The 26,566-nt window shown below is 43.7% G+C and overlaps 1 protein-coding gene across 2 annotated transcripts in view; it reads right to left on the reverse strand.

The window, feature by feature from the left end:
• Positions 1-424: 424 nt before the first annotated feature.
• The window catches only part of Cep135 (centrosomal protein 135), a 62,137-nt gene continuing 35,995 nt past the window's right edge, over positions 425-26,566 (reverse strand). For both annotated transcript variants that reach the window (XM_036201193.1, XM_036201194.1), the window contains exons 15-26: positions 24,971-25,122; positions 19,229-19,344; positions 19,003-19,157; positions 18,517-18,572; positions 17,665-17,833; positions 16,506-16,616; positions 15,832-16,017; positions 9,310-9,519; positions 8,229-8,431; positions 7,424-7,528; positions 4,358-4,470; positions 425-990 (exon numbers count right to left, since the gene is read on the reverse strand). In XM_036201193.1, the coding sequence (XP_036057086.1) occupies positions 4,368-4,470; positions 7,424-7,528; positions 8,229-8,431; positions 9,310-9,519; positions 15,832-16,017; positions 16,506-16,616; positions 17,665-17,833; positions 18,517-18,572; positions 19,003-19,157; positions 19,229-19,344; positions 24,971-25,122 (1,566 nt within the window). In that variant the 3' untranslated portion in view covers positions 425-990; positions 4,358-4,367. The remainder of the gene's footprint in view (positions 991-4,357; positions 4,471-7,423; positions 7,529-8,228; positions 8,432-9,309; positions 9,520-15,831; positions 16,018-16,505; positions 16,617-17,664; positions 17,834-18,516; positions 18,573-19,002; positions 19,158-19,228; positions 19,345-24,970; positions 25,123-26,566) is intronic.

The raw sequence follows: 26,566 nt of genomic DNA on the forward strand, positions 1-26,566 counted from the left end.
AATCTCTCAGGAAAAGAGAAATGGTATCAGTTACATTTTTGGCTCCATCAACAAAACCTGCTGGTGTGAATGAGAAACGCACCCCACAGGCTGAGACACTTCACTCCTGGTCCCGCCAGGGGCGCTGTGGGGAGGCCTAGGAGGAGCAGCCTTACTGGAGCAGCTACGTCCTGGGGGAGCTTTGTCTGCTGCTCACTGCCATGTGTCCTGGATGGACTTTACCCTCTGGAACCGTAAGTTCAAATAAACTCTTTCTCTTATTAAAAAGATGGAGTTCTGCTATTAAGATGATATTTAAGCTGGGCGGTGGTGGCGCACGCCTTTAATCCCAGCACTCGGGAGGCAGAGGCAGGCGGATCTCTGTGAGTTCGAGGCCAGCCTGGTCTACAGAGTGAGATCCAGGAAAGGCGCAAAGCTACACAGAGAAACCCTGCCTCAGAAAACAAACAAAAAAACAAAACAAAACAAAAGATGACATTTAAATATATGCCCCTGGATGATAGACAGTAAATGTGGATTGATGTTACTTAAGAGAAAAGCATCAAATGGAGCATTCTCTTAGTTCATCAAGCTATAGGCTATACACATAGGTATGAAAACTGAACACATCTAAATAATGGAAGAATATTTACATGCATATACTATGGCTCATTAACAGACATTTTTAAAGCATAATGTGAGTACATTAAATTAATTCACAGTATAAACATTTTAAGGAGCAATTTTAGTTGGGAATAATAAAAATACACATATCACATCAGTTAAGCACTATTATTAATACATCTTTTGTTTTTTTCACATATATGAAAATATACATGTAGGGCTTTTTTAAACTAAACATTTTTACATAAATATCCACTGATTTAAATAAAGGCTGACAGAGGTAGAATTTGTGTCCATGTTCATGATTCACAGGAACAAGTACTTCAATATTTCATTTCTCTTGTGCTCTCATAAAAATCCCCGTGTGAACTCACTGAAAACCACTCTCTGAAAGGTGAGAGAGGAAAAAAATGATAGTCATTTAACATATTAATAAAAAACTTCAATTCAATAGTGTCTTAAATTCCAGTCGCTAATAAAAACTTGTTTCCCAAACCTCTTCCCAAACATGTAAGAAGCACCACCCTACTTCCTGAAGAACTAGACACATAAAGCAGTAAAAACAGGATCTGGGGTTGCTTACTCCCAGGGTCCCTCAGTGTGCCTGTGTGACACTGGGATTAAAGGAGAAATACATATTTGGTCTCTGCCCCTTGTACCTGGCACAAGGCTCCCAGGAAGTACTTGAGCAGTAAGAGTAATTCTGGGGATGCTCATGGGAAGACTAATGGTGAGGACTTTGGGGGAGGGGTTGCTCACCAGGAAGGAGATGTTGGGTAGAGGAGGAAGGTCAAGGGCCCAGGGACCAATGCTGAGGATGTATCAGTTTGTTATGCCATGTACAGAAGTCTCTGTAAAGGCCCCAGTGGACCTTCCAGAGAGCTGAACATTTGGAGGTTGTGCTTGGAGAGAGAATGGAAGCCGCCACACCTCCCTGTACCTTGTGCTTGTCGGCCATTCATTGCTTTCTTTTGTAGTAACAGGGTAACTATAAGCAAAGTGTGAGCCCCTGGCAAATTCAATCAAACCCAGGAGGAAAACCTGTAGGACCCTAGGTTTAACAGCAGGTAGGTCAGAAGCACATTCTCCTGGGGCTGTATTGGCACTGATGATGGGAGGAGCCTTGTTAACCGACCCCTTCCCAATGGGGTCTGACTCTGTCTTCAGGCAGAGCAGTGTAAAGATGGAGTAAAACTCTAGGACACCTAGCTGGTGTGAGATGGAGAATGAATTGCCAGAAGGGTTTTGTTGACTGGGTGGCACCAGAAAAAACAGGTTTTCCTACCTCCTGTGCTGTTAATAAAGAAAATCAGAGCAAAAACTGGGTTATATATTTTACTACTAGAGACACTAAACTGCGAAACTATGTCATTTGTTTCTGAGTGCTCATTGGAGAAATCCTTTCAAATTAGTTTTAATAACATTACCCAGAAACAGCTCCAAAACTGGATTACTGGTTAATAAACAAGTTGCAACCCTGAGAACTGTCAATTATTACAAAATTAAAAGCTGTGAATCTGGTAACAGCTGTAAAGGTTTTCCAACCACACAGACTAGGAGGGGCGTAACTCTGGAGAGTGAGTGCTGGTGAGGGTGTGGAGAAGCAGGCCTGGACAGTGCTGATGGGTACCAACAGTGGACTTACGTGGAGCATGCCCTGCAGAGGCGGGCTAGCAGGTAAAGTGCTTGCCACAAAAGATGAGGGTCTGAGTTCAGATCTCTAGCCCCCTATAAGCGCTGGCCCCTGAGTAACCCCTGAGATGGGGGCACAAAGAAAGATGGATTTGGGGGGCTCGCTAACCACCCAATATAACTGAAGTGGTGAGCTCCAAGTTCAATGAGAGACCCTGCCTGAAAAAGGAGGGTGGAAAGCAAGAGAGGAAGACATTCTGAGCATTGACGTCTGGACTTCACATGTTTACAGACAGGCCAGCACATCACACGTGTACACAAACATTTACTTTAGATGCTGGGAATCAAACTAAGGGCCTCACTCCTCCCACAGTGGGGAGAAGGGTCCCCAGCCCTGTTATCAGAGGCTCTTTAAGAAGTCCAAGAATCCCAGAGTCCCCAGGAATTTTTTTAGGTTATCTACAAATCTGCAATAACTCATGGTGAATGAGAAAAGTAAATGTAAGAATGTAAACATTAAGGCAAAAAGTAGCAACCAGGCATCTTTAGACTGGGACCCTAAACACTGGCCTCAGTATGTGAAAGCACAGAGTAACCAGTGTTTGTAACAGACTTTGAGCCTCTGAGGAAATGCTAATTATCTTCCACACACAGCACTTCTATTAAAAGAGGCCAAGAAATGCATCACTTTAAAGAAACTGACTCAACCATTTCTGTCAGTGAATCTGCGTTCTTCGTCACTATCTGTCACAGCCAGGGTCTGACTCAGGCTTCTTTCCTATCTCCAGGGAATTAGTACGCCCCTTCAACTCCGTCTCGGATGAAGATATCAGATCCTCAGGTCTACGGAAGCTTGGACAAAAGTGACCTCAGCAATTTCAGTGCTAACTCAGGGCACTCTTCCTAACGACTACCAAATGCCTGTCCAGCATACATCAAAAACTAATGGTGTATGTTCACATCAGGATACTCCACTGTGCAGCAATAATAACCATCCATAATGCACATATCAGTGGCTGGATCTCATAAATGCACCACTGAGAATAAGAAGCCAGAAATGTACAATTTCACAGGTAAAATCCAAAAACAAACAAGAAAAATTCTAGGCTTTAACAGGGGAGATGGCTGCTTTTCAGAGCAGAACTTGGGCCAGAACCAAGGGAGGTAATATGTGTTCTTTGTCCTGGTGCGCGTCAGCTGCGCTCAGTTTAATCCCAGTGAGCCATGCACCTCAGATATGCGCCTCTTCTTGATTGTCTGTCTGAGGCAGGGTCTCATGTAGCCTAGGTTGGCCTCAAACTCACTATGCAGCTGAGGATGACTCTGAACTCCTGACCTTCCTGCTTCTGCCTCCTAAGGACCGGGACACAGCTTTCTGAACTCATTCTGAGACCCACTTCACACTCTTACTGCCCTTTCTATGTCTGGTCCTACACTTCCTGTGTGGCTGAGGCACAGCTGTGAGGCAGATCCACCATAGACGAGACTCCACTCAACCTCTCTGGATCCACCCTACAGTGAAGACAGACTCGGGCCCCTTCTGAGTTGGACTGAAGTCTACATCTGCATGTGACCTCACCTCCACATACTACCCTTCAAACCTTTCTCCCACGTTATTTCCCTACAGTCCACCATTCCTGCCCATCCAAGTGCACCGTGCCTCACTCACCCTTCTGTCCCTAAGCCTTTCCCACTCTCATCAGCTATCATTTGTACTTGGTACTTGGTTAATATCATCCTGTGACAGCTCATATTTCTTGCAATTTGCTGTGGCTTTGATTTCAACCCCACGACTCCTCTGCAGGGCTAAGGATGACCCCAAGGTTCCTGCATGCAAGGCAAGTGCTCCTTTACAGACCCACATTCCGAACCCTTTCCTTTACAGTTAGGTAAAATTGACACACAGTGAAATGCACAGATCATATATCAGTTGATGAGTGATTACAAGTGCATGGACCATGTAACAGCTGCCATGTCCCCAACACACAGAACATTTCCATTGCTCTAGGGAATTGCCCTGAACACCTTTCCAAGCCATCTCTTTTTCCCTGACAAGGACAAGAATTCCAAAATTTTTACCACTACAGATTAGCTTTACCTGTCCTTGGTATCTGATACATACCTCCTGATGACTATGCATTTATATGTTCAGGGGACTGTAAAGGAGATCTCAGAGTAGAACTCAGGGGTGATGTAGGAAGACCAAGTCGACGCACCTCTTGGATTGCTCGTTCTCTGTTAGTGAAGATCACAGAAGGGATTATATGTAAGCACCATGAAAACTCAAAAAGTGGCTATTGGGGTTATTAGTCAATTAAATAACATATATTAGTACATTAGTGTATTAGCATTTCTACTACCTTTATTTTAGTTTATTATTTTGTCTTTAAAATGAGGCCTTACTATGTTACCCCAGGCTACCCTAGACTACTCAGGGACTCAAGTGATTCTCCTGTCTCATTCTTCCCAAGAAGCTAGACTACAAGTGGATAAAGATGCCTGGCCTAGCTTTATATAATTTTACCAAATCTGCAGGATTAAAAAATATATTTATTTTCATTTCATGTGTATGGGTGCTTTGCCTGCATGCATGTCTATGCACAACACATGTGCCTGGTGTCTGTGGAGACCAGATGGTTAGTTTTAGAAGGCTGTGGGCCACTATGTAGGTATTAGGTCCTCAGGACAAGCAGCCAGTGTTCTTTAGCCATTGGGCCATCTCTCCAGCCCCAATCTGTAGTTCTTTTTTTTTTTTCCAGGAGTAGGTAAAATATTTCAGTTAAAAGAATGTGCATTAGAAGAAACTGTTCAAGGCAATTATGCTATAGCCAAGTCATAACATTAGGACATCAACAAAATAATATATTAGAAACACAATAATCACAATATATCTACTAAAAAAAGAAAAGTAGGATACCAAGTACACATTCAGAAACACACACATCCACATAAGCCAGCCAGTGTGGCATATGCCTAGAAAGCCAGCACTTGGGAGGCAGAGGCAGGAGGAGGGGACCTTGTCTCAAAAAATCAAACCAGCAAACCAAAAAACTGATATACAACTAGATATTAAACTAAAAATAGTAGTAGTGACTCTAGGAGAGCTTACCTTTTTCTTTACACTTTAATACATTTTAAAATGTATTTCTCAGGTGTTCTGCTAATGGCTCCTGCCTTCGGTCTGCTTCTGTGGCACTTGGTACAGTTAGCACCTGTTTCATGCCTTATCCCTTCCTGGTTACCCTCACAGCCATGTCTTGTCTTTACTGGACCCTCTCTCTGCCTCTGCCTATTCCCGCATCAGTGCCGTTCTCCAGAGCCTGCTTTACGAGGTCTCTACTGACTCCAGCAGAGGGGAAATTCATCCTCCAATAAGTCAATAAAATTCTATACTTGCCTCTACCCCTGCAGTTACACACTTCTTATTGGCTTCCTGATAGGTTAGGGCAGGCTGGCCTCAAACTCACAATCCTCCTGCCTCAGCCTACTGAGTTTGAGGACTGCAGGTATGCACCATCATGCCTGGCACATGCTGTTTACATTTGTTATTGCACATGTGTGCGCATGTGTGTATCTGCTCAAAGGCAGCCATTTCCACGTCTACGTATGGAGCAATCACATGTCCCTCACTTGTCACTGCAGTCCCAGGCTGGGTACAGCGCTTCCACATTGGAGGCTTCCTTCCTCATCTCTCTTTACACCTAACGAGCCTTCTCTGTGCTCAAGTCTCCCAGATGTCACACGTTCTTTCCTGGTGTGCGGAGTTGCCAGTGTCCACTGTCTCCTCTGTGGCTCCCCAGTCTCTGGCCTGGGCCTTTCCTCGAGTTACTCAGCACCGCTTTCCTTCCTAGTGCGTTCCTCCACTCTTCCTTTTCTCAATATTACCGTCAAAGAAACTTTTGGAATACTTGTTCTTTCCAGATTTCTCCCTCAGTCCAAGAAAGGTGAACGGGCACACGGGACCCTGCTAGTGCACCGTGGCCTCTGAGGGGTTACACACTGAGTTACTAGGTGATTTTGCTGTCTCTTCCCACCCACAAGGACCAGGTTTTGTCTTGAGGGTGGGGTGACGGTCCCCATGAGAGTTCTTCTCTTAATCTGATGGTAAAGAGCAGAGAAGGCATGTTCTTGAGGCCCAGGGGTAAGGAAAGGGGATAGATCATTAAACTCTGGGCCATAGAGAGTCTTGGAATTACAGTTAATTACAGAGAAGTGCAGTTATCATTAAGAAAGAGAAATCATTATATACAGCTTAACACTCTACCTTCCAAATGTCAGAAAACCTTTCATACCAGTGCTGCACTACAGCTCACTTCTATCTGAAGTCACAACTACTGATAACACAGCAAATCCCCGTACACTTCATACACCAGTTCATCAGGTTTTCATGCAAATGGAGAAGGGTTAGGTTTTTAAATGATCTAACAGTCGATTTTAGCCTACTTGAGAACAAATCTTGGGTGTTGAGCAACAGAGAAATATAACTTGGCTGTTGACTTGAAAATTTAGACTTTGATGGTAACTCATTTCTTTTTGGACACTGGTCTCCCAGGCTGGTCTTAAGCTCATGATTTTCTGTCTCAGCCTCCTGAACGCGGGGACACAGGTGCATGCCACTACATCTGGCGTGGTTTAACTGTTAAAGCAATATTTAGGGACTCAATGTTTTAACACAAAGCAAGTGAACTGAATTGTGAGCGTGAACATGATTAAGGAGCAGGGAATACATTATAGAGGTTAAGGGCATGGGCTCTGAACTGAACAGATGGGAAACAGACCCGTTTTCCATCATGTAGGCATAAGAGACTGGGGTAATCAGACATGTGCTGAGTGCCCAGCTCATTCCTGCTAGCTGCTCTTATGGTACGATCATATCATCACCTCATGGTAATATGCATTCAGAGCTTCCAAATACACTCTATTTGGGGGCTCTTGCAGGGACCTTTGCTATCTCCCTGTCTCCACCGCACTGTCTCCATGCAGGAAGCGTGTCTACAGCAGCGCTGTTGTCCTCACTGCAGGGTCCTCTCCTTACAGAATCTTTTACTCTGGGGGAGAATTATCCAAGAAATTCACTTCACATATTAATGCTAAAGAGGCCTGCTATTTGCAAGCCACATGAAATACTCATGGAGTAGGACAGAAGATACATAGGAATACTGTGTAACGTTAAAAAGGGATGTCTTACCGTTCATATCTCTCGTTTGAAATCTGCCTTTTCAGATTATCATAATCTGCCTGCAACTGTGTTACTTTAGTCCGAAGCATGGAGGTTTCTCGGCTCTGGCTAGTTCTTAAGAACAAATGCAAAGATCTCAGAAATAAAAAATCAATGATCTGTTTGTAGAATCAAGTGCAAATACAAACAAAGGTGCCGCTTAACAGACACGGATCCTGGCTTCTTTTACAGTCTTCTGGTTTACCGTCAATTACAGAGTTGGTAGCATGCGCTGTACATGCAGCAGAACCCATGAACTAGGAACACAGGACGTAAAATGTCTTCCCTGGTTCCTCCTTGCCTCTTGCCTCAGGAAGAACCCTGTTTTCAACTCCCTAAACCCCTGTAAAGAGTACATTCTTCTGCATACTCTCCAGCCCAGGCTCTTCCTTCTAAGATCACCTCATCCTCAGTCTCCTCGATGGTGATGAACACACTCATGAGGAGCAGATCTCACCTTTTCTAAGCCTCTGCCCATTTATAACACGGCTGAGCCTGACACGCTTCCCCCACTGAGGCCTTTGCTCACTCCTCCAACTCAGGCTCTTCCCTGCAGCTCACTGCTTCCTCCCACTGCCACAGCTCCACTTAGGGGGAAGATGTACACATCTCCAGCTTCAAACCCCATGACTCCTGAGCTAGTCCTCTGGATCCAGAGGCGCCAGGCAAGAAAGCCAGGTACTACGCTCCGTATGACACTCCCACACTGCCCTCGCTACCTACCACAGAAGTTGAAAAAGCACCTGTGGTCAACACTCCCCACATAAGCACTTACAGTTTGCTTTCTGAGAGGCTCAACTTCTCCTTCAGCAGCTGGATTTCTGTCTCCTTCTCGTGGGAAGTTAAATGGGAATGAAATTCTTTATCTCTGTTTGTAGCTAACAACATTTCAAGATTTTTAATCGTCTGTCTCTCACTCGTCAGTTGTTTTTTTAACAGTTCTGATTCTGATTTTACATTTTCCAATTCTGCTATTGCCTACAGAAAAAAAAAAAAAGATAAATGTAGTAAAAATTTAGGTTTAGTCTGAAAATTACTTATCTCAAAATATAATAGCGAATGACATCAATTGTTTCGATTTGAGTAATGGTTGAAGACTTCAAAACATTTCTTTAGTCATGAGAAGAGCATCACAAACTTAAAGCTATCTTTGCTACTTTTATTAAGGGCTTATTTGGCTTTAAGGCATACTTCACCCCTCTAAGGATTAGCATCTCCCTCAGCCCTCTAATGATTAGCATCAGCTAATGGGGTTCTCTGGCCTATGCAGCACACTTGCTCTTCAATCACGGTCAAGCTAGTAGTATTGTTACCTCTCAGTATTGTTACTTTAGGCAGTGAACCCTAAAGACATACTCCTGTGAGAACACACACCAACTTGCTCAAGGTCATGTCTCAATGTGGGAATGGGAAAGTCCAGTAAAAGAGATTTAGTTAACTAAAAATTTAAATGCCTTTAGATTTTTTTAACAAGAAAAATTCAACTTAGAAAAAAACAAACTGTTTAATCTTTCAAATTTTACTTTGGAACAGAAAAAGAACGGATGTTCCTGATCTACAGTTAGAAAATGCCAGCTCTCTTAAGTACCATCTATCCCAAACCCACTTTCATCCTTTTTACTTCCTTGCAGCACTGGGACCAGACCCAGAGCATCGGGCACGAAGGTGAGGACTCTGCCACTGAACTACAAGCCTCCCCACCCTTTTGCCTGACAGACAAATCTTGGCAGAGAATCTGTAGTCAAATCCACTTATCAAAACGAACTAACGGGGAACATAGGAGAAGGGAACATAAAGTGAAACCATGCTTGAAGGGCTCCCCCACGTAATGTGCCCAACCATCTCTCAGCACCTACCCTCTCAAGCTCAAGGCTTTTGGAATTCAGCTGTTGGGTCATGAGGTCTTTGCCTGAGTCGAGCTTAATGCAAAGTTCACGGAGAGATGACAGATCGTGTAACGCTGTCGCTTTCTCATTTTCAAGATGTCTCAGCTCTTCTTCTAACTGAGACATGGCTTTGGCCATTGATGAGATTTGAGACTCGTAAGCGTGGTGTGCATTTATGTGCTGAGTAAAGAAAGCAAAACATAAAAGTAATGTGATCCAGTCACTTCAAGGGCAAGCCTTCAGAGACTGCTTCAGGAACTTGTGTAGCCACAGACTTACTTCAGAAAAACAAGTGTCAGGTTTTGTGTATGTTAAAATATTCTCAGGAAGTAATGTGCTATTTTAAGATAGCCTAGTTAATACACAAAAGGAAGAGCATATAATCATTAATCATAACTAAATAGCTCATACATACATTCAGAAGATACAAAGATGAAAATCATGCTAAAATAGTGTGAATATGAGTGGTTTTAAAGTTTTCTTTTCTTCATAAATACCCCTGTTATAATAGTATTTTCTCATCAAATAGCAACATTTTAAAGTATATAAGTATATTTATAAATCATTCTTTTAAATTCTAAATTTTAAAACTAGGGTTTATTTTAATACTAAATACCTTAATATATATTTAAATTTAATCTAGTTTCATCGGCCAACTTTGTAAGAGTTTAGTAATTTTGAAATAATGAGAAAAATTTGAAATATTGTTAAAAGTCTTTCCTAAAATAATCCACACTTTAAACTTATCATTTAATTTTTATGCAATAATTATGAATTTATATAAACCCTACTTTGGGGTTTTAGGAAGACAGCCACTCTTAAAAAGCAAAATGACATTATTGGAGTTCACAGAAATCAATCAATTAAAAACTAACATTGTACAATGAACACTATTAGATATCATAAGTACAGAAAAATAAACAGTTGAATTTTCCAGTATTCATACACTGAGCAAACAGCAGTTCCCTCAAACAAATTAAAGCAGCACATGAGGCCAGGCTAGCAGTGTAGTTCACAGGCAGGATACTTTCCTGGCATGCAGAAGTCCCAAGTTCCAGCCTCAGTACCACAGAAACAAATCAAACAAAACAAAAAAACCTATAAAGACCCACTTTTTAAAAAAGATTTTATTTATTTATTATGTGTACAGTGTTCTGCCTGCATGTGTCCTTGCAGGCCAGAAGAGGGCACCACATCTCATTACAGATAGTTGTGAGCCACCATGTGGTTGCTGGGAATCAAACTCAGGACCTCTGGAAGAGCAGTCAGTGCTCTTAACCACTGAGCCATCTCTACAGCCCCTAAAAACCCATTTTATATACCACATAAGAATATTAGCAATAATAAAGAATAAAAAAAATAAAGAATCACTCCTGAGAAAATCTTAAAAGCAGAGAAGCATTTCTTGAATAAAGAATTGTGGTTATTCTATTCGTTTGGAGACCTGCCATTACAAATTGCTGCAAACTGGGTGTGGTGGTTTGATGTGGAGATCTGCATAGGCTCACAGAGTTGCAATGGTCCCCAGTTGGTGGCGCTCTTGCGGAGGCTGTGGAAATGCTGGGATAGGAGGCTTGTCGGAGACTGTATATCACTGGGATGGGCTTGAAGATTTTACAGTCTTGCCCACGCCCTGCTCACTCTCTGCTGTGTGTGTGGCTGAAGGTGTGACCTTAGCCTCTTGTTCCAGCCTCCTGCTGCCATGCCTCCCTCAACCCGTCTGGATCCTCCCTTTGGATCTGGAAACCCAAATAAACTCCTTCTAACATAAGTTCCTTTTGGTCATGGTGTTTTATCACAGAAACAGAAAAGTCACTAATGACACTGAATGTCATTATTTCCCTGTCAGATCTGGAGGCTCAAGCCATTATCCCTTTCTTTTTTTTTTTTTTTACTCTGTGTTATGGGTATTTTGCCTGCAAGTCTGTACACGATGTGCATACAGTGCTCACAGAGGCCAGAAGAGGGCATCAGATCCCCTTGAAACTGGAGGTACCCATTGTTGGGTAGCAGGCAGGCATCAAACCCAAACTCTGAAAGGGTTACCAGAGCTGTTAACTACTGAGCCATCTCTCTAGCCCTGCAAACCCAGATGTTATGTTATCAGGGCTAGCTCCTTCAGGAGACTCTGAAGCAGACAGTTATACGCCTCTCTCCTAACTTTCTTTGGTGTTTGTGGCAACCACAAACCTCCTCCAATTTCACAGTGCTCTCCCATGTCCCAAACTTCCCTCATTTTAGAGACATGGGATGTTCACTGGATTGTGGTCTGCCTTACCCAGCACGATCTAATCTTAACTAAAGTAGTGCAAAGACACTCCTTTAACAAGGTCACATTCACAAGTAGTCAGGCACTCCAAGTACTTTCCCAGCAGTCATAATTCTACCTGCTCTGAAGCCCTCCAAAGTTTAGGTTCGTCTCAAGCAGAAAACACCTCCACTGTATCCAAAATTCTTTTATTTAATAGGTTCCGTTTTTTTGAATGTGTGTTTACTGTGGCGTGGAAGCGAGTGTGGAGATCACAGAACAACTTGCAGTGGCTGGTTTGTGTCTTCCCATCATGTGGGATCTAGGGATAAAGCTCAAACCATCTGGCTTCCTGGCGAGTCTCTTTACCCACAATAGCATCAACTCTCATCTCACTTAGGCATCATCTAGATTAGACAGAAATTGGACTCTGGTGCACTTTGGGGCAACATGTTTCTCTAATCAACCTCTACTGCTAGAAACAAGCTGGTGTTTCACAGAGCAGATGGCTCCACTCTCCACACGAGAGGAGAGGAGTGAAGGTGGCTGGTACTTGGTATGTCAGCTGTCACTCGCTGTGACAGAATTCTCAAGAAGCATCTGGAAGGAAAATGGTACTGAGGCTCCCGGAGTCACTTGTCCCATTGCTTTCAGGCTGCCGTGAGGCACTCAGTGTATCATGACAGGAATGCACGGCCAGGGCACCGCTCACCCCTTGCATCCAGGAAGTTAAAGGGGGTAAGGACGGACCAAGTATCTCTTCAAAGATGCAGCCAGTGAGCTAGCATCCTCAGTGAGGCTCCAATGCCTTGCAGTAAGAATATCACAGGCTGGTGACCAAGTCTTCAGCCCACAGGACTTTAGGAGATGTGTGAGATTCAAACCATAACCCTAGTCCAAGGTAAGTCTGGAATCAAGCAGGGCAACTTCTACTCGATTTCAAGTCTTAAGAGTAATTATCTGTGACACTAACAGACTGTCCCCTGGGCCTCCCAGGATGGTCTGTCTCACTTTCTTAATCATCAGGGATAGTCACTACCTCTATCCCCCAATACTAGGTCCCACGCCCTCTGCTTCTGGTGGCAGTGGAAGACCTGCCAGCCTCTCAGCTGCCCTTGGGAGCTCCACTGTGGCTTCTGAGTCATTCTTCCCTTTTCTTAAAGGCGACTAGCCATCAGAAGACAAGTAGCCATAGTGGCCCATTTTCACCTAGTAAGACCCCAGAGACCCAACACCCTTTCTTCCCATCGCTTCACGCCTGTCCCTTTTGACCAAAGCTGGCAGTCTCTGCCAAGATGGCTGACTAGATCTGTGGCTTCCATCCTGCATCTAGTCACACCATGGGGAAGCCTACAGGCCGCTCTGTGGATGGACATGCAGAAATACTTCTGAAAGCCATTACGTTCTGGTTCCTTTGCTTGATGGCTCTGTCTGCACGCTCCCTGGTAACGAGGCTTCCTTCCACACTGCGTGGACACCTCAGTTAAGTGTTCATCATCTCTTACATGTTCTACCGTATTCCCAACACTGTTCATAGTTTTGCCACGGTCCTCCTAACAGGGCCACCCTTTTTCCAGTGTCCAGTAATATGTTCCTCAATTCTATTTGAGACCTTGTTAGAAGAAATAGTCCATATACAATAATGCATTATTCCGTACCTAAAATCCTTCTCTCCTCTTTTTAAAGTTTATTTCCTTAGAGACAGTGTCTCCTGTAGCTCAAGGTGGCCCAGAATTGACTAAATCAATGATGATCTTGACCTCCTTCCAGGTGCTGGGAGAGGAGGCGTGTGCCACCACATCTGCGCTATGTGCGTGTGGGGCTCAAAGTCAGGACTTCATGCATGCCAGGCAGGCATTCTAGCAACTGAACTACATACACCCAGGTCAATTTCTCTCCTTTTCGAAGCCCACAGTATCAAAACTTCTAGAAGCTGTCTCTTTAAGACTAGGCTTGTCTCACCACACACCTCAAAGCTTTTCCAGTTTCTGTTACCCAATCACCCAATTCTAAGACTTCCATATTTTCCAGTGTTTGTTACTTCAGTCACCCTCTTAGGGTCCCCAAATCTGAATGATGTCCTGGAACTGCAGCAGCAAGGGGCCACCACTTCAGTGGCTTACACCAGAAATGTCCTCCTCATGGTTCCAAGAACTAGAAATGCAAATGTCAACTGAGTCGGTTCCCTCTGCAAAGTCTGAAGCAGAGTCCATATCCCATGCCTGCATCCTAGGTTCCAGAAAGTACCGGCTGGGATCCTAGCATTCTGGCCCTGGTCTTTGCATGGCAATTGTCCTTGTGTCTTTGTCTAAATCGCCCTCATTTTGTAGGGTATTAGTTTTAGGTACGGCATCATTTTACTTGATTATATCTGCAAAGACACGACTGCAAAATAAGAGTCTAGGGTTTAGGACCTAAATATTATATTTTTTGAGGCTCTAACTTTATGTACTACAGAGTTATTACTTTGTTCTGAAAGATGAAAATTCTAAAATTACACTAAGAAAACAAATAGGCAATTTATTTATATCAAACTAAGAGTCCTTATTAATTTAACTGAACTCAAAACTGTATTAATGAGCCAGGTGGTGGTGGCATATACCTTTAATCCCAGCACTCAGGATCTCTGTGAGTTTGAGGCCAGCCTGGTCTACAGAGCAAGTTCCAGGACAGCCTCCAAAGCTACACAGAGAAACCCTGTCTCAAAAAAACAAAACAAACAAACAAAAAACCAAAACCAAAACCAAAAAACCTGTATTAATGAACTTTTTACTCAACTGTCATGATAGTGTAGGCGTATTTCTCTCTAAATACTGGGTCAGGACAGTGCTCTTCACTCCTGAGCCATCCCTCTAGCCCTCTGCTGGCTGTTTGTTTTCCCACAGCAACCACGACAGTAGCTGGCACACCATGTTAACAGCAACATGCCTATCAATCTCTCAAATATGGAAATAAACTACTTCACCGAAAGGTGAATGCTAAACCACATTTTAATGAGCTCTTAATCAGCCTCAGAAAAGGACAAAACATGACTCTGGATAAATTCTGAGATTAAGTGAGCCTGGGGAAGATGAAGTATTAGCATCACAAGGTGGAGATTAGTGCAGTGTACGCTTAAGGTAGCTAAATGGCAAATCTCATGTCACCCACTATAGTGGGTACCTGTTCTATCTATGACCTTGAAGCACCAGCCCCTAGGGTGTGGCCTCATGGTTAGCTTAAGCTGAGGGGCATGTATGGCCTGGCCCTTCTCTCCCTAGTGGGCTTGGATGGTGTGGACTGACTCTGGAGGCAGAAGCAGCATGGAACAGGACCTCAGCCCTCCAGGACCCTGTGACAACTGGCCTATTCTGTTTAGTGAGCTGTTTTCTCCAATTTATGTTCTAACAAACTCCATACACCCCTTCAGCAGGCTACTTTGGATTTCTTGCTATAACCCACCATGGTAGTTTGAGTGTAACTGTCCCCATAAGCTCATAGGGAGTGGCACTATTAGGAGGTGTGGCCTTGTTGAGGGAAGTGTGTCACTGTGGGGGTGGGCTCTGAGGTCTCCTATGCTCAAGCTATGCCCAGTGACAAAGTTCACTTCTGTAGACAAATTGCTAAACAGACTTATTAAGTAAAAAACATGGAGCTAGACATAGGGGTAAAAACCTGAGAGATCAGAGGAATAGGAAAAGCCACAAGCTAACCTCACTCACCAACACGCAAAACTTAGATTAATAAAAATGGGTTAATTTAAGATATAAGAGCTAACTAGCAAGAGGCCTGCCACAGACCATACAATGTGTAAATAATATTAAGCCTCTGGGTGATTATTTTATAAATGGCTGAGGAGGTGGGACTGGAGAGACTTCCAACTATACACTTCCTGTTGCCTATGGATCAGGATGTAGAACTCTCAGCTGCTTCTCCAGAAGCACATCCTTCTGCATGTTGCCCTGTTCCACCTTGATGCTGATGGACTAAACCTCTGAAACTGTAAGCCACCCCAATGAAATGTTTTCTTTCTAAGAGTTGCCATGGTCAGGGTGTCTCTTCACAGCAGTAGAAACCCTGACTAGGACACCCACCTCTTTACTACAGTGGCGAAGGTAACGAGCACCCAAGCAAGTTACGAGTGCAGTAGCAAGGCCTTAGCTCTGAACTAGAGGTCTGCAGCGGCCACAGCCTCACCGCATTCGGTGCCTCCAAGTGCGTTACCTCCTGAATGGTTTCCGCACTAGGCAGCAGCAGAGCATTACCTCCTGGATCTCCTTCTCTAGGAGATCCACTCGATCCCGCAGGTGTCTTCTCTCCGTGTCGATGGACAGCAGCTCCAGGCGGACTGAGCTATTCTCTCCCTCAGCTTGCTGGGCTTTGATCTCCCAGTCCTCAGCACGGTTGTGAAGCATCTGGAATCTATCTAGTAGGTCTTTGTTTTCATTTTCCTGGTTTAAGAACAATTATGTTATTTCTAAGTCAGTACTGTCAATGGAACATCATCCATATCATAAACACAGACAGACTGACACACACACACACATACAGACACATACCCCCACACACAGACATACACACACAGACACACACACACACACACACACACACACACACACAGACACACACACACACACACAGACACCTACACATACACACACACACACAGACACACAGACATACACATACACACAGAGACACACAGACATACACACAGATTGAGAGAACTGCTTGGATTTAGGAAACATCAGTATGTGTACAGGCACTATACTAAGGTCCACAGGGAATATAACGTCAGTAGGAAAGACCTCTACTCTCCAACATCTAATATCTAATATTGAGTCTCAAGTGTCCAATATCTAATACTGGAGGAAGAATTAAGGACAAAAGAGAGCTCTCAGAAAGCCCATCCTAAATGCAAGCTGAACAGTGTCTTCACCTTCGCAGCCATTAGGCTCTCCCACCGTGACACTTCCGTGATGTACTTGTGGACTCGGCTCTTCATCTCCTCTTTCTCTTGTACTGCGGCTTCCAATTCCATCGAGATTTCCTGTAAGTCAGCAGGGCAGAAAGAGGCAATGTCAAGTTCTGGTCATGTCCAGCAGAGCCTTTGGGATCAGAGAAGAAACAAGGGAAAACCTCTACTGTGTGATTTTCACAGATTTCCCTCACTGACCTTGTGTGTGTGTGTGTGTATGTGTGTGTGTGTGTGTGTGTGTGTGTGTGTGTGTGTGTGTGTGTTTGAACTCAGAGCCTCTTACTTCATCTCCCAGCAAGCACTCTTAGCCACTGAGTCATCTCCCCATCCGTGATCTGGACTTGGAGCAAACTTTCCACAGAACTCCCATGACAGTCTTGCCCTTGTATTTCATTTGACATCAGGGCTGGTTATGGTCAGTAGTTGACATTGAAGAGTTGACACATCTACTGTGTGATTGATATTGAATAATACTAAAAGTAATTTTCTGAACATAAGACATCATTGGTCCTTAGAGCATAATCCTATAATAAACCAGTACAAGCAAAACTACTACCTTACAATATCTACCATTTAAAATAGCTTTTTATTTACTTACAGATATCTCTAAGACAACGGAAGTAAGTTCAGATTACTAAGACCTGCCATGGGTCCTTTGTAATCAGAGAAAAGCTGGCCTAAGAGTGACTGTCCTCACCCAATGCTGTGACAGTGACTTCTATCACAGAGAAAGCCACGCTCCTTAGCAACAAAAGCCAAATGACATCAGGCCTGGTGACACAAACCTGTCATTACTACACTTGGGAGGCCAAAGAAGAGGATCAGGATCAGCCTTGGCTACACAGTGAGTTCTAGGCCAGCCTGAGCTACAAAAAAAAAAAAAAAAAAAAAAGTACAAAGAAAGTTCCACTCCCAATGGAGACTACAGTTGTGCTGATTCGATGCCTGTGACGCTGCATTCTAAAAACTGGCCTTGCTAATGCTTGGACAGCCACCGATCCCCTCAAGGACTTACACTGCTTCCATTCAATACCACTGCATTTCAGAAGAAAATATTTAGAAGTTGAATACTTAGCAAAGAAGTAAGTTCTGTGAAAAAAACCTCTGCCTGGCTTCATACCTGGTTTTCCCTTGCCATTGTGGCTAGGTCATCTTGTAACCTTCTGTTTTCCTTAAAAGAGATCTCTCTAGACTTCCCAACATCGTCAAGCTCTTTGTGAGCTGCGTCCAGCTGCCGTCGGAGGCTGCTTATCTCTCGGTCCCGATTGGCCAAGGTGTCCTTTAGCTGGCTGTGAAGGAGTGGTGTGGCAATAACAAAGCGTTATGGAAAACTCTAGCTTACTTAAAATAAGCCTCCAGCAGTCTCAGGAAGTGTATGAACACAAGAGAGCACAGCAGCTGCCTGTGGACACTTCTTAAAAATGTTCAGGTACTTTAGATTCCTATCAACCGTATTATGCAAATAAAGCCACAAAATAAATATTATTATTCCACAAGTTAAGCAAACACAACATTTTCAACTGTTAGGAACAAAATAGAATATATAACTACATTTAATATTTGGTGTTTACATTTCCATTATTATATAAAACATAAAGGCATGTAAAATAAATATAATTAGTGACTTTTGTTTTTAGAGGTGGCTTAAATTCTTTCTGGAGACCAGACAGAAAATGTAAAATTTTCAGCGTGCTCAGGATAGGTTTAATTAAGAACAAATGCATCTCCAATGAGATGATCAGGACTCAAACACATGACTAGCTAACATAAGGGGCATGTAGACAAAAGCACAGCAACAGGAATAACAGGGGCAGAGAGCAAGGCAGAGCAGGAGGCTGAAAAGGCAAGGTTGCCCCTGGCAAAACTGGGAACGTCACAGGAGACAGTTTCCTCTCGCCAAACTGCTAACTAGGCAAGAGCTCATTCGCTGAAAATTTCTCAAACACAGAATTCCCTTTCACTGATGACCTACCTCAAAGATGTTTCATACTCTGTGATTGTGACCTTCACCTGGGCAATAGTTTTCTCCTGAAGAAATTACAGAAACATAAAAAGATTCTAAGTCATTCATACAGAATCATCCTTTGCATAATCTGCTACATTTTAGATAGCAAGTAGTTAAATATACACTTCAATGACATAACTCATACATAAAAGCAAGATCTAAGTAAACATAGTTCTATATCCATCTGTATGTCACATCTTGGCATGTTTCTATCCACCTAGGAACTCAAGTGGTTTCTTTAAAGTGTGCTGTAATGAGATAAAAAATCACACTCTAGAAACAGATCAAATCCCACCTTAAAGGTTCCAATTGCTAGGCTAGAAGGAAACTGAGATCTGTCAAAGACAGCCGTGGGTCTCAGGCATTAGCCATGGGCTGTAGGAACTGCATACTTCAAGTAGAGAATGACATCTCTCCCGCTGAGACTCGGGAGGACACGCAACAGACACTTACTTTACTGGTGAGGTTGTCTTGCAGGCTGGCGATCTTTTCTGTCTTCTCATCCACAGTCTCCTGGAGGAAGTCCTTCTCTTTGTCCATCACGTCAATGGTCTTCTTCATCGCTTGGGCTTCCTCGCTCTGGGACGTCATCTTACGGCTTAGTTGCTCTACAGAGAGAGCAATGTTGGTTAGGCGGAGGCTACTGAGGTTGGCAAAAGTAAAACGTCAAAAGGCTCACCCAGTTTTTCCTCCAGAAGTTTAATCTCCTCTTGGGCTGACTCAAGTTCACCTCTTTTGAGGGCAAGCCGGTGCTGACAGTCATCCAGTGACAGCTGTAGCTGCTCGTTCACCATCCTAAATCAGTGGACAGACAAATAGCATTCTGTACCTCTCACAGAAACAGCTTTGTTACGTGAGCTGTCTTAAAATATCTTGATTTATCTAACTTTCTTTTTATTTCTTATTATAAAGCTCTCCAGTGTAACCAATGCCATTCTATTATATAATATTATTCTTGCTGTCCACCATTTTTCTCCAATATGGTTCCATCTTTCTAAAAATAATACAGTATAAAAATGAAATTGTATATTCTCTTCTAGAAGTTTCTTGGTAGTAAGGGTCTCCTCAGTTTCCTAACATCAACCCCCTTTTCTTCAAACTCTATTCCTGACAGTGGAGGTGAAGAGACAGCCCTGTCTTTTGGGCACTCCAGACTGGTCCTAAGCCTTCACTATCTTGACCCTGTGAGCTCATCATTCGGCCTCTGTGACTCTGAGTGGCAGCGGCTGTGGGGCACAATAAGCTGAGAAGGCAGGTGGGCATTTCTTACAGTGCAATGGGTTAAGACTAAAGGCTGGTTTTGGGAAACCAGGGAAAGGATTCATGGAAGTGGGGGCAGTCTCTGGTGAAGAGTGTCTCCAGAGTCTGTTACTAGTTGGAAGTGACTGTTCCTCTTCAGAAGGAGCATCCTGTGACAGCAACTCTTGGCTCTCACAGTCACAGGCTTCCAAGTGCTTCTACCTCTGAGTGGGAAGCATTTACCCAGCCTGGATGGAAAGACGGTTCTCACCTCAGGCCATTGGCTGGGAATAGCTTCCTTTGGGTTTTCATTGAGGACAAGACACTGAAGAAGATACTAATGGCAGCTTGACTTAGAGATGCCTAGTGAGGAAGAGGTCTGGTTCCCAAAGCAATGAGTAAAATGGGACATTTCTACAGAAACATAGAAGTTGTACAGCAATACAGGGGTATTCTGAAAGAAAACATCCACACTGAGCATTCTCACAGCAAGTGAATGGTGATGACTGAGAGGTGGGAAGGGCCATCAAACTGGACTGACTTCTGGAGAACTGTACAGCTGAGCCAAACCAGGGAAGAAAGACACGAGGTCCGGGCAGTTTTAACTGAGAAAAGTATCTGCAGTCTACGTGGCTACTCCCAAAACCTAGGGCCATCGTGTGCAGGGAAAGGATAAAGGGGAGGGACTGTGTACACGTGAGTTCATTTTCTGGAGGAGTTCCATTGGGACTGTTATCCCAAGTTTAAAAAAAAAAAAAAAAGTCCTTGTCCACGGTCACAAAACTTCCAGGGCAAAAACAAAGGTGCAATGTAGGCTGCCTCATATTGCCTTCTGCCCGGAATACAGAGATCAATCAATGCCTCTAAGCGGACAGGAAAATGGAGTGGCCCACAGAGGCCTTGCTGAAGAGCAAACGGTCGGCAGTGCTTCAAACTCTAGGCAGAACTGGTGTCTCCTTTGCATGTAACTTCTGAGTGGGTGCTTTGCTCGTGGGGGTGGAGCTGGCAGAGGCAGTGGGTAACATCAGGACTGACAGAAGGAAGGAAGCCCTTAGGTGAGTCCTAGCAACGCTTTGGCTCTTGTGCTCCAGGACAGAGAGGAGGACAACACCAACAGTCTTCCTGACAGAAGCTGAGAGGGGCGCTCTCAAGGGAGAGCTGAGTCACCCCATTTTACTCACTGTGAACTCGAAGAGAAACTCTGCAAACCAAGCTGTCAATGAAAACGAACCAGTTTCTTAGCTTTAAAAGCTACACATACACAGGAAAGAAATGATCTCCCAGCAGGAAAAAAAAAGTGGTAAAATTGAACTTAATTCTGGCTCTCCATCTAACAGACCTTTGTGTGCGTGGCTCCAATCACCTCTCAGCCTTAAATTCTGTGGTGATATTACAATGATTATGCATTCTCAGTTTATGGGACAAAACTAATTATTTCCTTTCATGACAGAGTACACCTAAAACATCTTTAAGACATTTCTTAAATGTTCCTTCCTCCATCATAAATGTTTCAAATTCTATAATAAAGCTCCATCTAAGAGAGGTAGGTTTGGAAATTCAATGGCCTATTACAGGAAAGTGATGGTGAGCTTTCGTGGAGGCTCTCCTTTGAGACCTAGGTTCTAGCCCATTACAAGGCTGTGGACAGCATCACGTGGTACACCAGAAAAGGAGGTGGGATGGAACAACTAACTGTATTATTAGCTCCACAAGCTCACCACTGCCATTCGGTAGCAATATTCTTGTTCTCATTGTTAAGAAAATATGGCAGGCATGCCCCAGAGACAGTTTTAGACATCCTGCACAACCTATGAATCTTCTTTTCCTTATCTAAAATGATTTCTAATTCCTTCGCACATAATTCTCAAGGGAAACTAGCTGTATATATCTGAATATATCTAATATTTCTGAGTATACCTAACATTTTTAATATATCAGCATATTTCTGAATAGATCTAAACAAATTCCAGGAAAACAACTGATATCTATTGGCATAATCACAGATCCACCTAGAGTTCATGAGTCATTTCCAGGAAACTCTGTTATAGCATGTTTTCCATCTTAAATAAATATGTGATACTCCTGGCTCTAACTGAGGTACAGAAGGAAGACTAAGGTAGCAGAGGGCTGAGCTGAATGCTCATGGTTCCAGGACTCTAGATGTCGAGTGGGAGGAGCACTTGAGTGCAGGAGTCTAGATGGTAAGTGGGAGGAGCACTTGAGTGCAGGAGTCTAGATGGTAAGTGGGAGGAGCACTTGAGTGCAGGAGTCTAGATGGTAAGTGGGAGGAGCACTTGAGTGCAGGAGTCTAGATGGTAAGTGGGAGGAGCACTTGAGTGCAGGAGTCTAGATGGTAAGTGGGAGGAGCACTTGAGTGCAGGAGTCTAGATGGTAAGTGGGAGGAGCACTTGAGTGCAGGACTCTAGATGTCGAGTGGGAGGAGCACTCTAGATGTCGAGTGGGAGGAGCATTTGAGCACAGGAGTCTAGATGTCGAGTGGGAGGAGCACTGACTTGAGGTGACAACCCACAAACTAAAGTGTCTTGAGAACAATAGGACAACTTTATGCGTCATTGTTGGCCAGCAGGTACAAAGATCAAGGCTGCCTGCTATGGAGTGACTGAGAAAAGTGAGTTGCATAACTGGTCTGGAAAACAGTCTTTCCCTGAGCAAGGCTTGACAAACCATGGCCTATTGCTTACTTCTTTCTAGCTGCAAAGAGTTTTTATGATTAAGTGAAAAGGATCTCCAGAGGAAAACATTTTGTGACATGAAATTAAAAGAAATAAAAGTAACTGTATCATTGGAAGAGATCTATAATCATCAGCTTACACGTGGTCTACAGTGACTTTGCATTTCAGAAGCCAGTTTCAAAGGTGAGAGAGCCCACATAGTCTAAACGACTGAGGACTGACAGTACACTTGCTGACTCGGGCTCTGGCTGCTATGAGGAGGCATCACCCGCCATCATGCCAGCACACAGACATTTCCTTTTCCTATTGTGGCTGTTAGGGTGAGCCTGTACACTGCTAGACCTCATTAACTACCACAGCACAAGAGATACAGGAGTCATTCACATGCTCAAAACTGCTGTTTAACGCTGTCTTCTGATGCTCCACCAAGAAACCAGACCAAATAGCCTCTGTGTCTACAATCAGAGCTGTGCCTGATCCAGGAGGCCTGTTTAGAAGAATTTGGTGGAAAAAATCCTAGCACACAGGAAGGGAAAGAGAAGATGGTCCATGAGGCAGAAGAGCATGTACCTCGTCCACCTGAGAATCAGCTTCCTGTATGGACATCATGTGCTCAGAGCACTCCATGGACTGCATCGGAAACGGCACAATGTTTGCACCGTGCTCTCCCACGCCTGTACGGTTAGTGTGGTTTGTGTCGGGTTTAGTGCTGAATTTGGACCTGACAGTTCAAACTCAAGCTTTCACCAGGGTTTACCATGGGAATGTGAAAGACACACCGTTCTCAGAGATAGTCTCTGTCTGTCTCTGTGTCTCTCACACACACACAGGCGGGGAAGGGGAGGGAGAGAGAAAGGGAGGGAGGGGAAGGAAGGAAGGGAGGGAGGGAAGGAGGGAGGGAGGGAGGGAGCGGAGATTTGGTTGGTGTAAGGCAGGGTTCTAAGATCATACTACGCCAGGTTGTACAGGCAGAGGGCAATTCTCACAACCCTCTCTTCCCACACAGTGACTGAATGTCACGTAGGTGAAGGCAGAAGCAGACTGAACTCATAAGAGAAAATAGTATTCTCATAGTATCAGAACAAAAACTGCAAAGGAGCTAACCACCAGACTAAGGCACCCAAAAGAGGACAACCACAGCAGCTGTTTCTAAGGTCATCTGTGAGGAAAAGAAAGAGGTGGTTAGGATCTGAAGGAAAAGAAAAACGCCAGCTCCAGTGAGCTGGACACACAAGCAAACAGGGCGGATTAGCGATTCTGCAGACAAAGCTACAGCACTGTATCTGTCTGTACTCTGGAGCTGAATGGCCGGCAGAGGGGCTAGCTCCCCAGCTCTCCTCCACAGAATACACGCAGACAGAAGGATGGGGGAGGGGAGGCAAAGCTGTGGTCTCCTTTAGCTTTTCCCAAAGCCCATGTGATAAAGACGGCAGTGGTAAGGCATCCAGGGAGAAAAGCTAAACGGCGGCGTGGGCAAGCCTGTTCCTGGCCAATGCTAACCTTGGCCTTCCTTCTAATGGCTCTTCCAGGGCATGCTGCTGCTCTTCTACACCCTGCTGTGACTCCTGGTTTGGGGTGTGGGTCTGTCTGACTCTCCTCACCTCTTTCCATCCTTCTGAATTGCAGGTGAAATTCTTGAACTTGTTCTTTATTTCCTAACTCAGTTCACTACAGTAGCCAATCCAGTTACTGCTCAGGAACCTTCCAGTGGTAACTTTAGTCAGTCTTTTTAAAAATCACCATTACTGCCATCCTTTCTGATTGCAGTTACTGCTTCATTACTGGGTTTCACAGATAAAAGTTTTGTTGACATTGGAAAATGTCTTCCTAATTTTTATGGTAAATATAACTAAGAAAAAGAGATTCCCCAACTCTTCAGAGCAAAGCCTTTCTGCTGATCTTAGTTACCTTTTGTTCTATTTGTTTATTTATTTGTTTGCTTATGACAGCTTTACAATGTGGGGCGGGCGGGGGGGGGGGGGGTAGCTAACACTGCAAAGTTCATTGCTATTGTCTCAGTCCTCACCCGTGACCTCATGCCCCGTCTCTAGGACTCCAAATCCATGCTCTATGTGCTACCAGAGTTAGTTTCTCTACCCCTTGGCTAATTTTTTGTTTCCAAATCAGAAAGGGTTAAAAAAGGACATGAAACATCTGAATTTCTATCATTTCAAAAGAGGGGAGAAAAGGGAAGCAATGACCCCTAAGGGTCTAGGAGCCCCAGGACTCCTTCCCTACAGAGCAGAGGGTCTCAGATATTTACTGAAGACCTTCTGATGACCACGCCAACTCCGGGAAGTTCCAAGACTACGGACACTCAGGTCTCTCCAGATTCACTCAGTAAGTCGGAGCACACAGACCTCCCCGCACCCTTCCTAAAAGCTCCAGGAAAACTGTCCCATGAGGCTAGCTCGGGGAAGCACTGTGCAAAGACACAGAACACAACAGCACGGTTATGACCCGGGGTGAAGGAAATCTTTAACACTTACCTAAGAGAGTTCACCTCTGTTTTCTGATGACAGGAGTCCCCAGTCACATGGCTAAGCTTTTGAGCTTGCAGCTTGGATTTGTTCTCCAGGGACTCTACTGTTTCTTTCAATAGAATTATTTTAGACTGCAATTCATATTTTTCATTTTCAAGCTATAATTTAAATTTAAAACATTAATAAGCATATATATGGCAATGTCTTATTTTTCATAGGTACTCTTTACTAATATTTCTAGAAGACAATTATGGAAATATAATAGGTTGATAAAACCCTGAACATCAACTGTACTCTTATGAAGGAGATGTCAGGATGGGAGCATCCACCTGCCTTCCCTCACTATCACCATGACAACGCAAGAAAACACGTAAACACAAGGACAGTAAAGAAACAGGAAGGGAGACTAAGAACGAAAAATAAGAGGCACTTCCTAAAACACAAACAAAACCCACAAAAATCCCTCCACAGTTCATCTCCAGCTTTTGGAACCAACAGACACTCTCCCCCCAGAAAACCTCAAAACCTGCAATAAGTAAACAGGAATTATACAAAAATGAGAGCTGAAAAGAATGTAACCAAAAAAGGTCGAAATTTATGTAAGAAACACAGTGATAGTTTTCCTTGAGTGCATAAAATAAGACCTGACTTAATGTAGATGGCCATGCTTCTCTGGGTAGGAACACAATGCTATAAATGTGCTAGAATTTCACCAAATTATAAATTCAATGAAATGCCAGTGAAAGCAATTTCTAACGGATGGTACCTTACACTTTATGCTTAAAGTATTTTAGAAGAAAAAAACCAAAACAAATTGGGAGTAAAAGAATGCAAATAAATTTACCATAAGAGATACTAAAATAAACAATAAAGCTATTGTAATTAAAACTGGACTTCATGTAGAAATGGACAAGCAAATACACCTAGTTTTCCCATACAACAATATGTATAATATGAACAAATTATAAAACAAAAATAATATCTCTTACATGACTTAAAAAATATCATCTGACCCTCGGTGGGCAGGCCTTAGTCATACCCTTCTTCTGCCACACAAACCCCAACCCTGAATCTTATTTCTGTTCTGTTTTGGTTTTTTAGATGGAATCTTGCTATGTTCCACAGGCTATCCTTGAACTGCTATGCTCAAGTGACCCCCTGCCTCAGCCTCCCACATGACTGAGTCTGCAGGAATGCACCACCACACCAACCATCTTGCCTTTCTTCAGTGCATCACAGTAACACTCCTTCCTAAGCCACACACTGCTTAGTTTTGCTTGTTTCTGATCCTTACATGAAGAGAATCACACTGCATGCTTTCTTCAGCAACTTACTGTATAGGTACAACATGCGTTTGTACTAGTCATACATGTAGATGTTAGTAACTTTCATCATATTTCTGCTTGACAGCACTCCACCATTTGATTTATAAGCACGTATTTGTACACATAATACTTCAGGCTTTGGGGACCTATGGTCTGTCCCCACCTCTCCAGGGAAGCACGAGAGCAGACACAGACAAGACAGAAGAAACACAACAGATGAGCCAGTCGGTGTCTTCACTAAAACCCACTTCACAGAGCAGTGAGTGCGTCTGGTCTA

Source organism: Onychomys torridus, chromosome 10 (assembly GCF_903995425.1).
Source record: "Onychomys torridus chromosome 10, mOncTor1.1, whole genome shotgun sequence".
NCBI classification, from domain to species: Eukaryota; Metazoa; Chordata; class Mammalia; order Rodentia; family Cricetidae; genus Onychomys; species Onychomys torridus.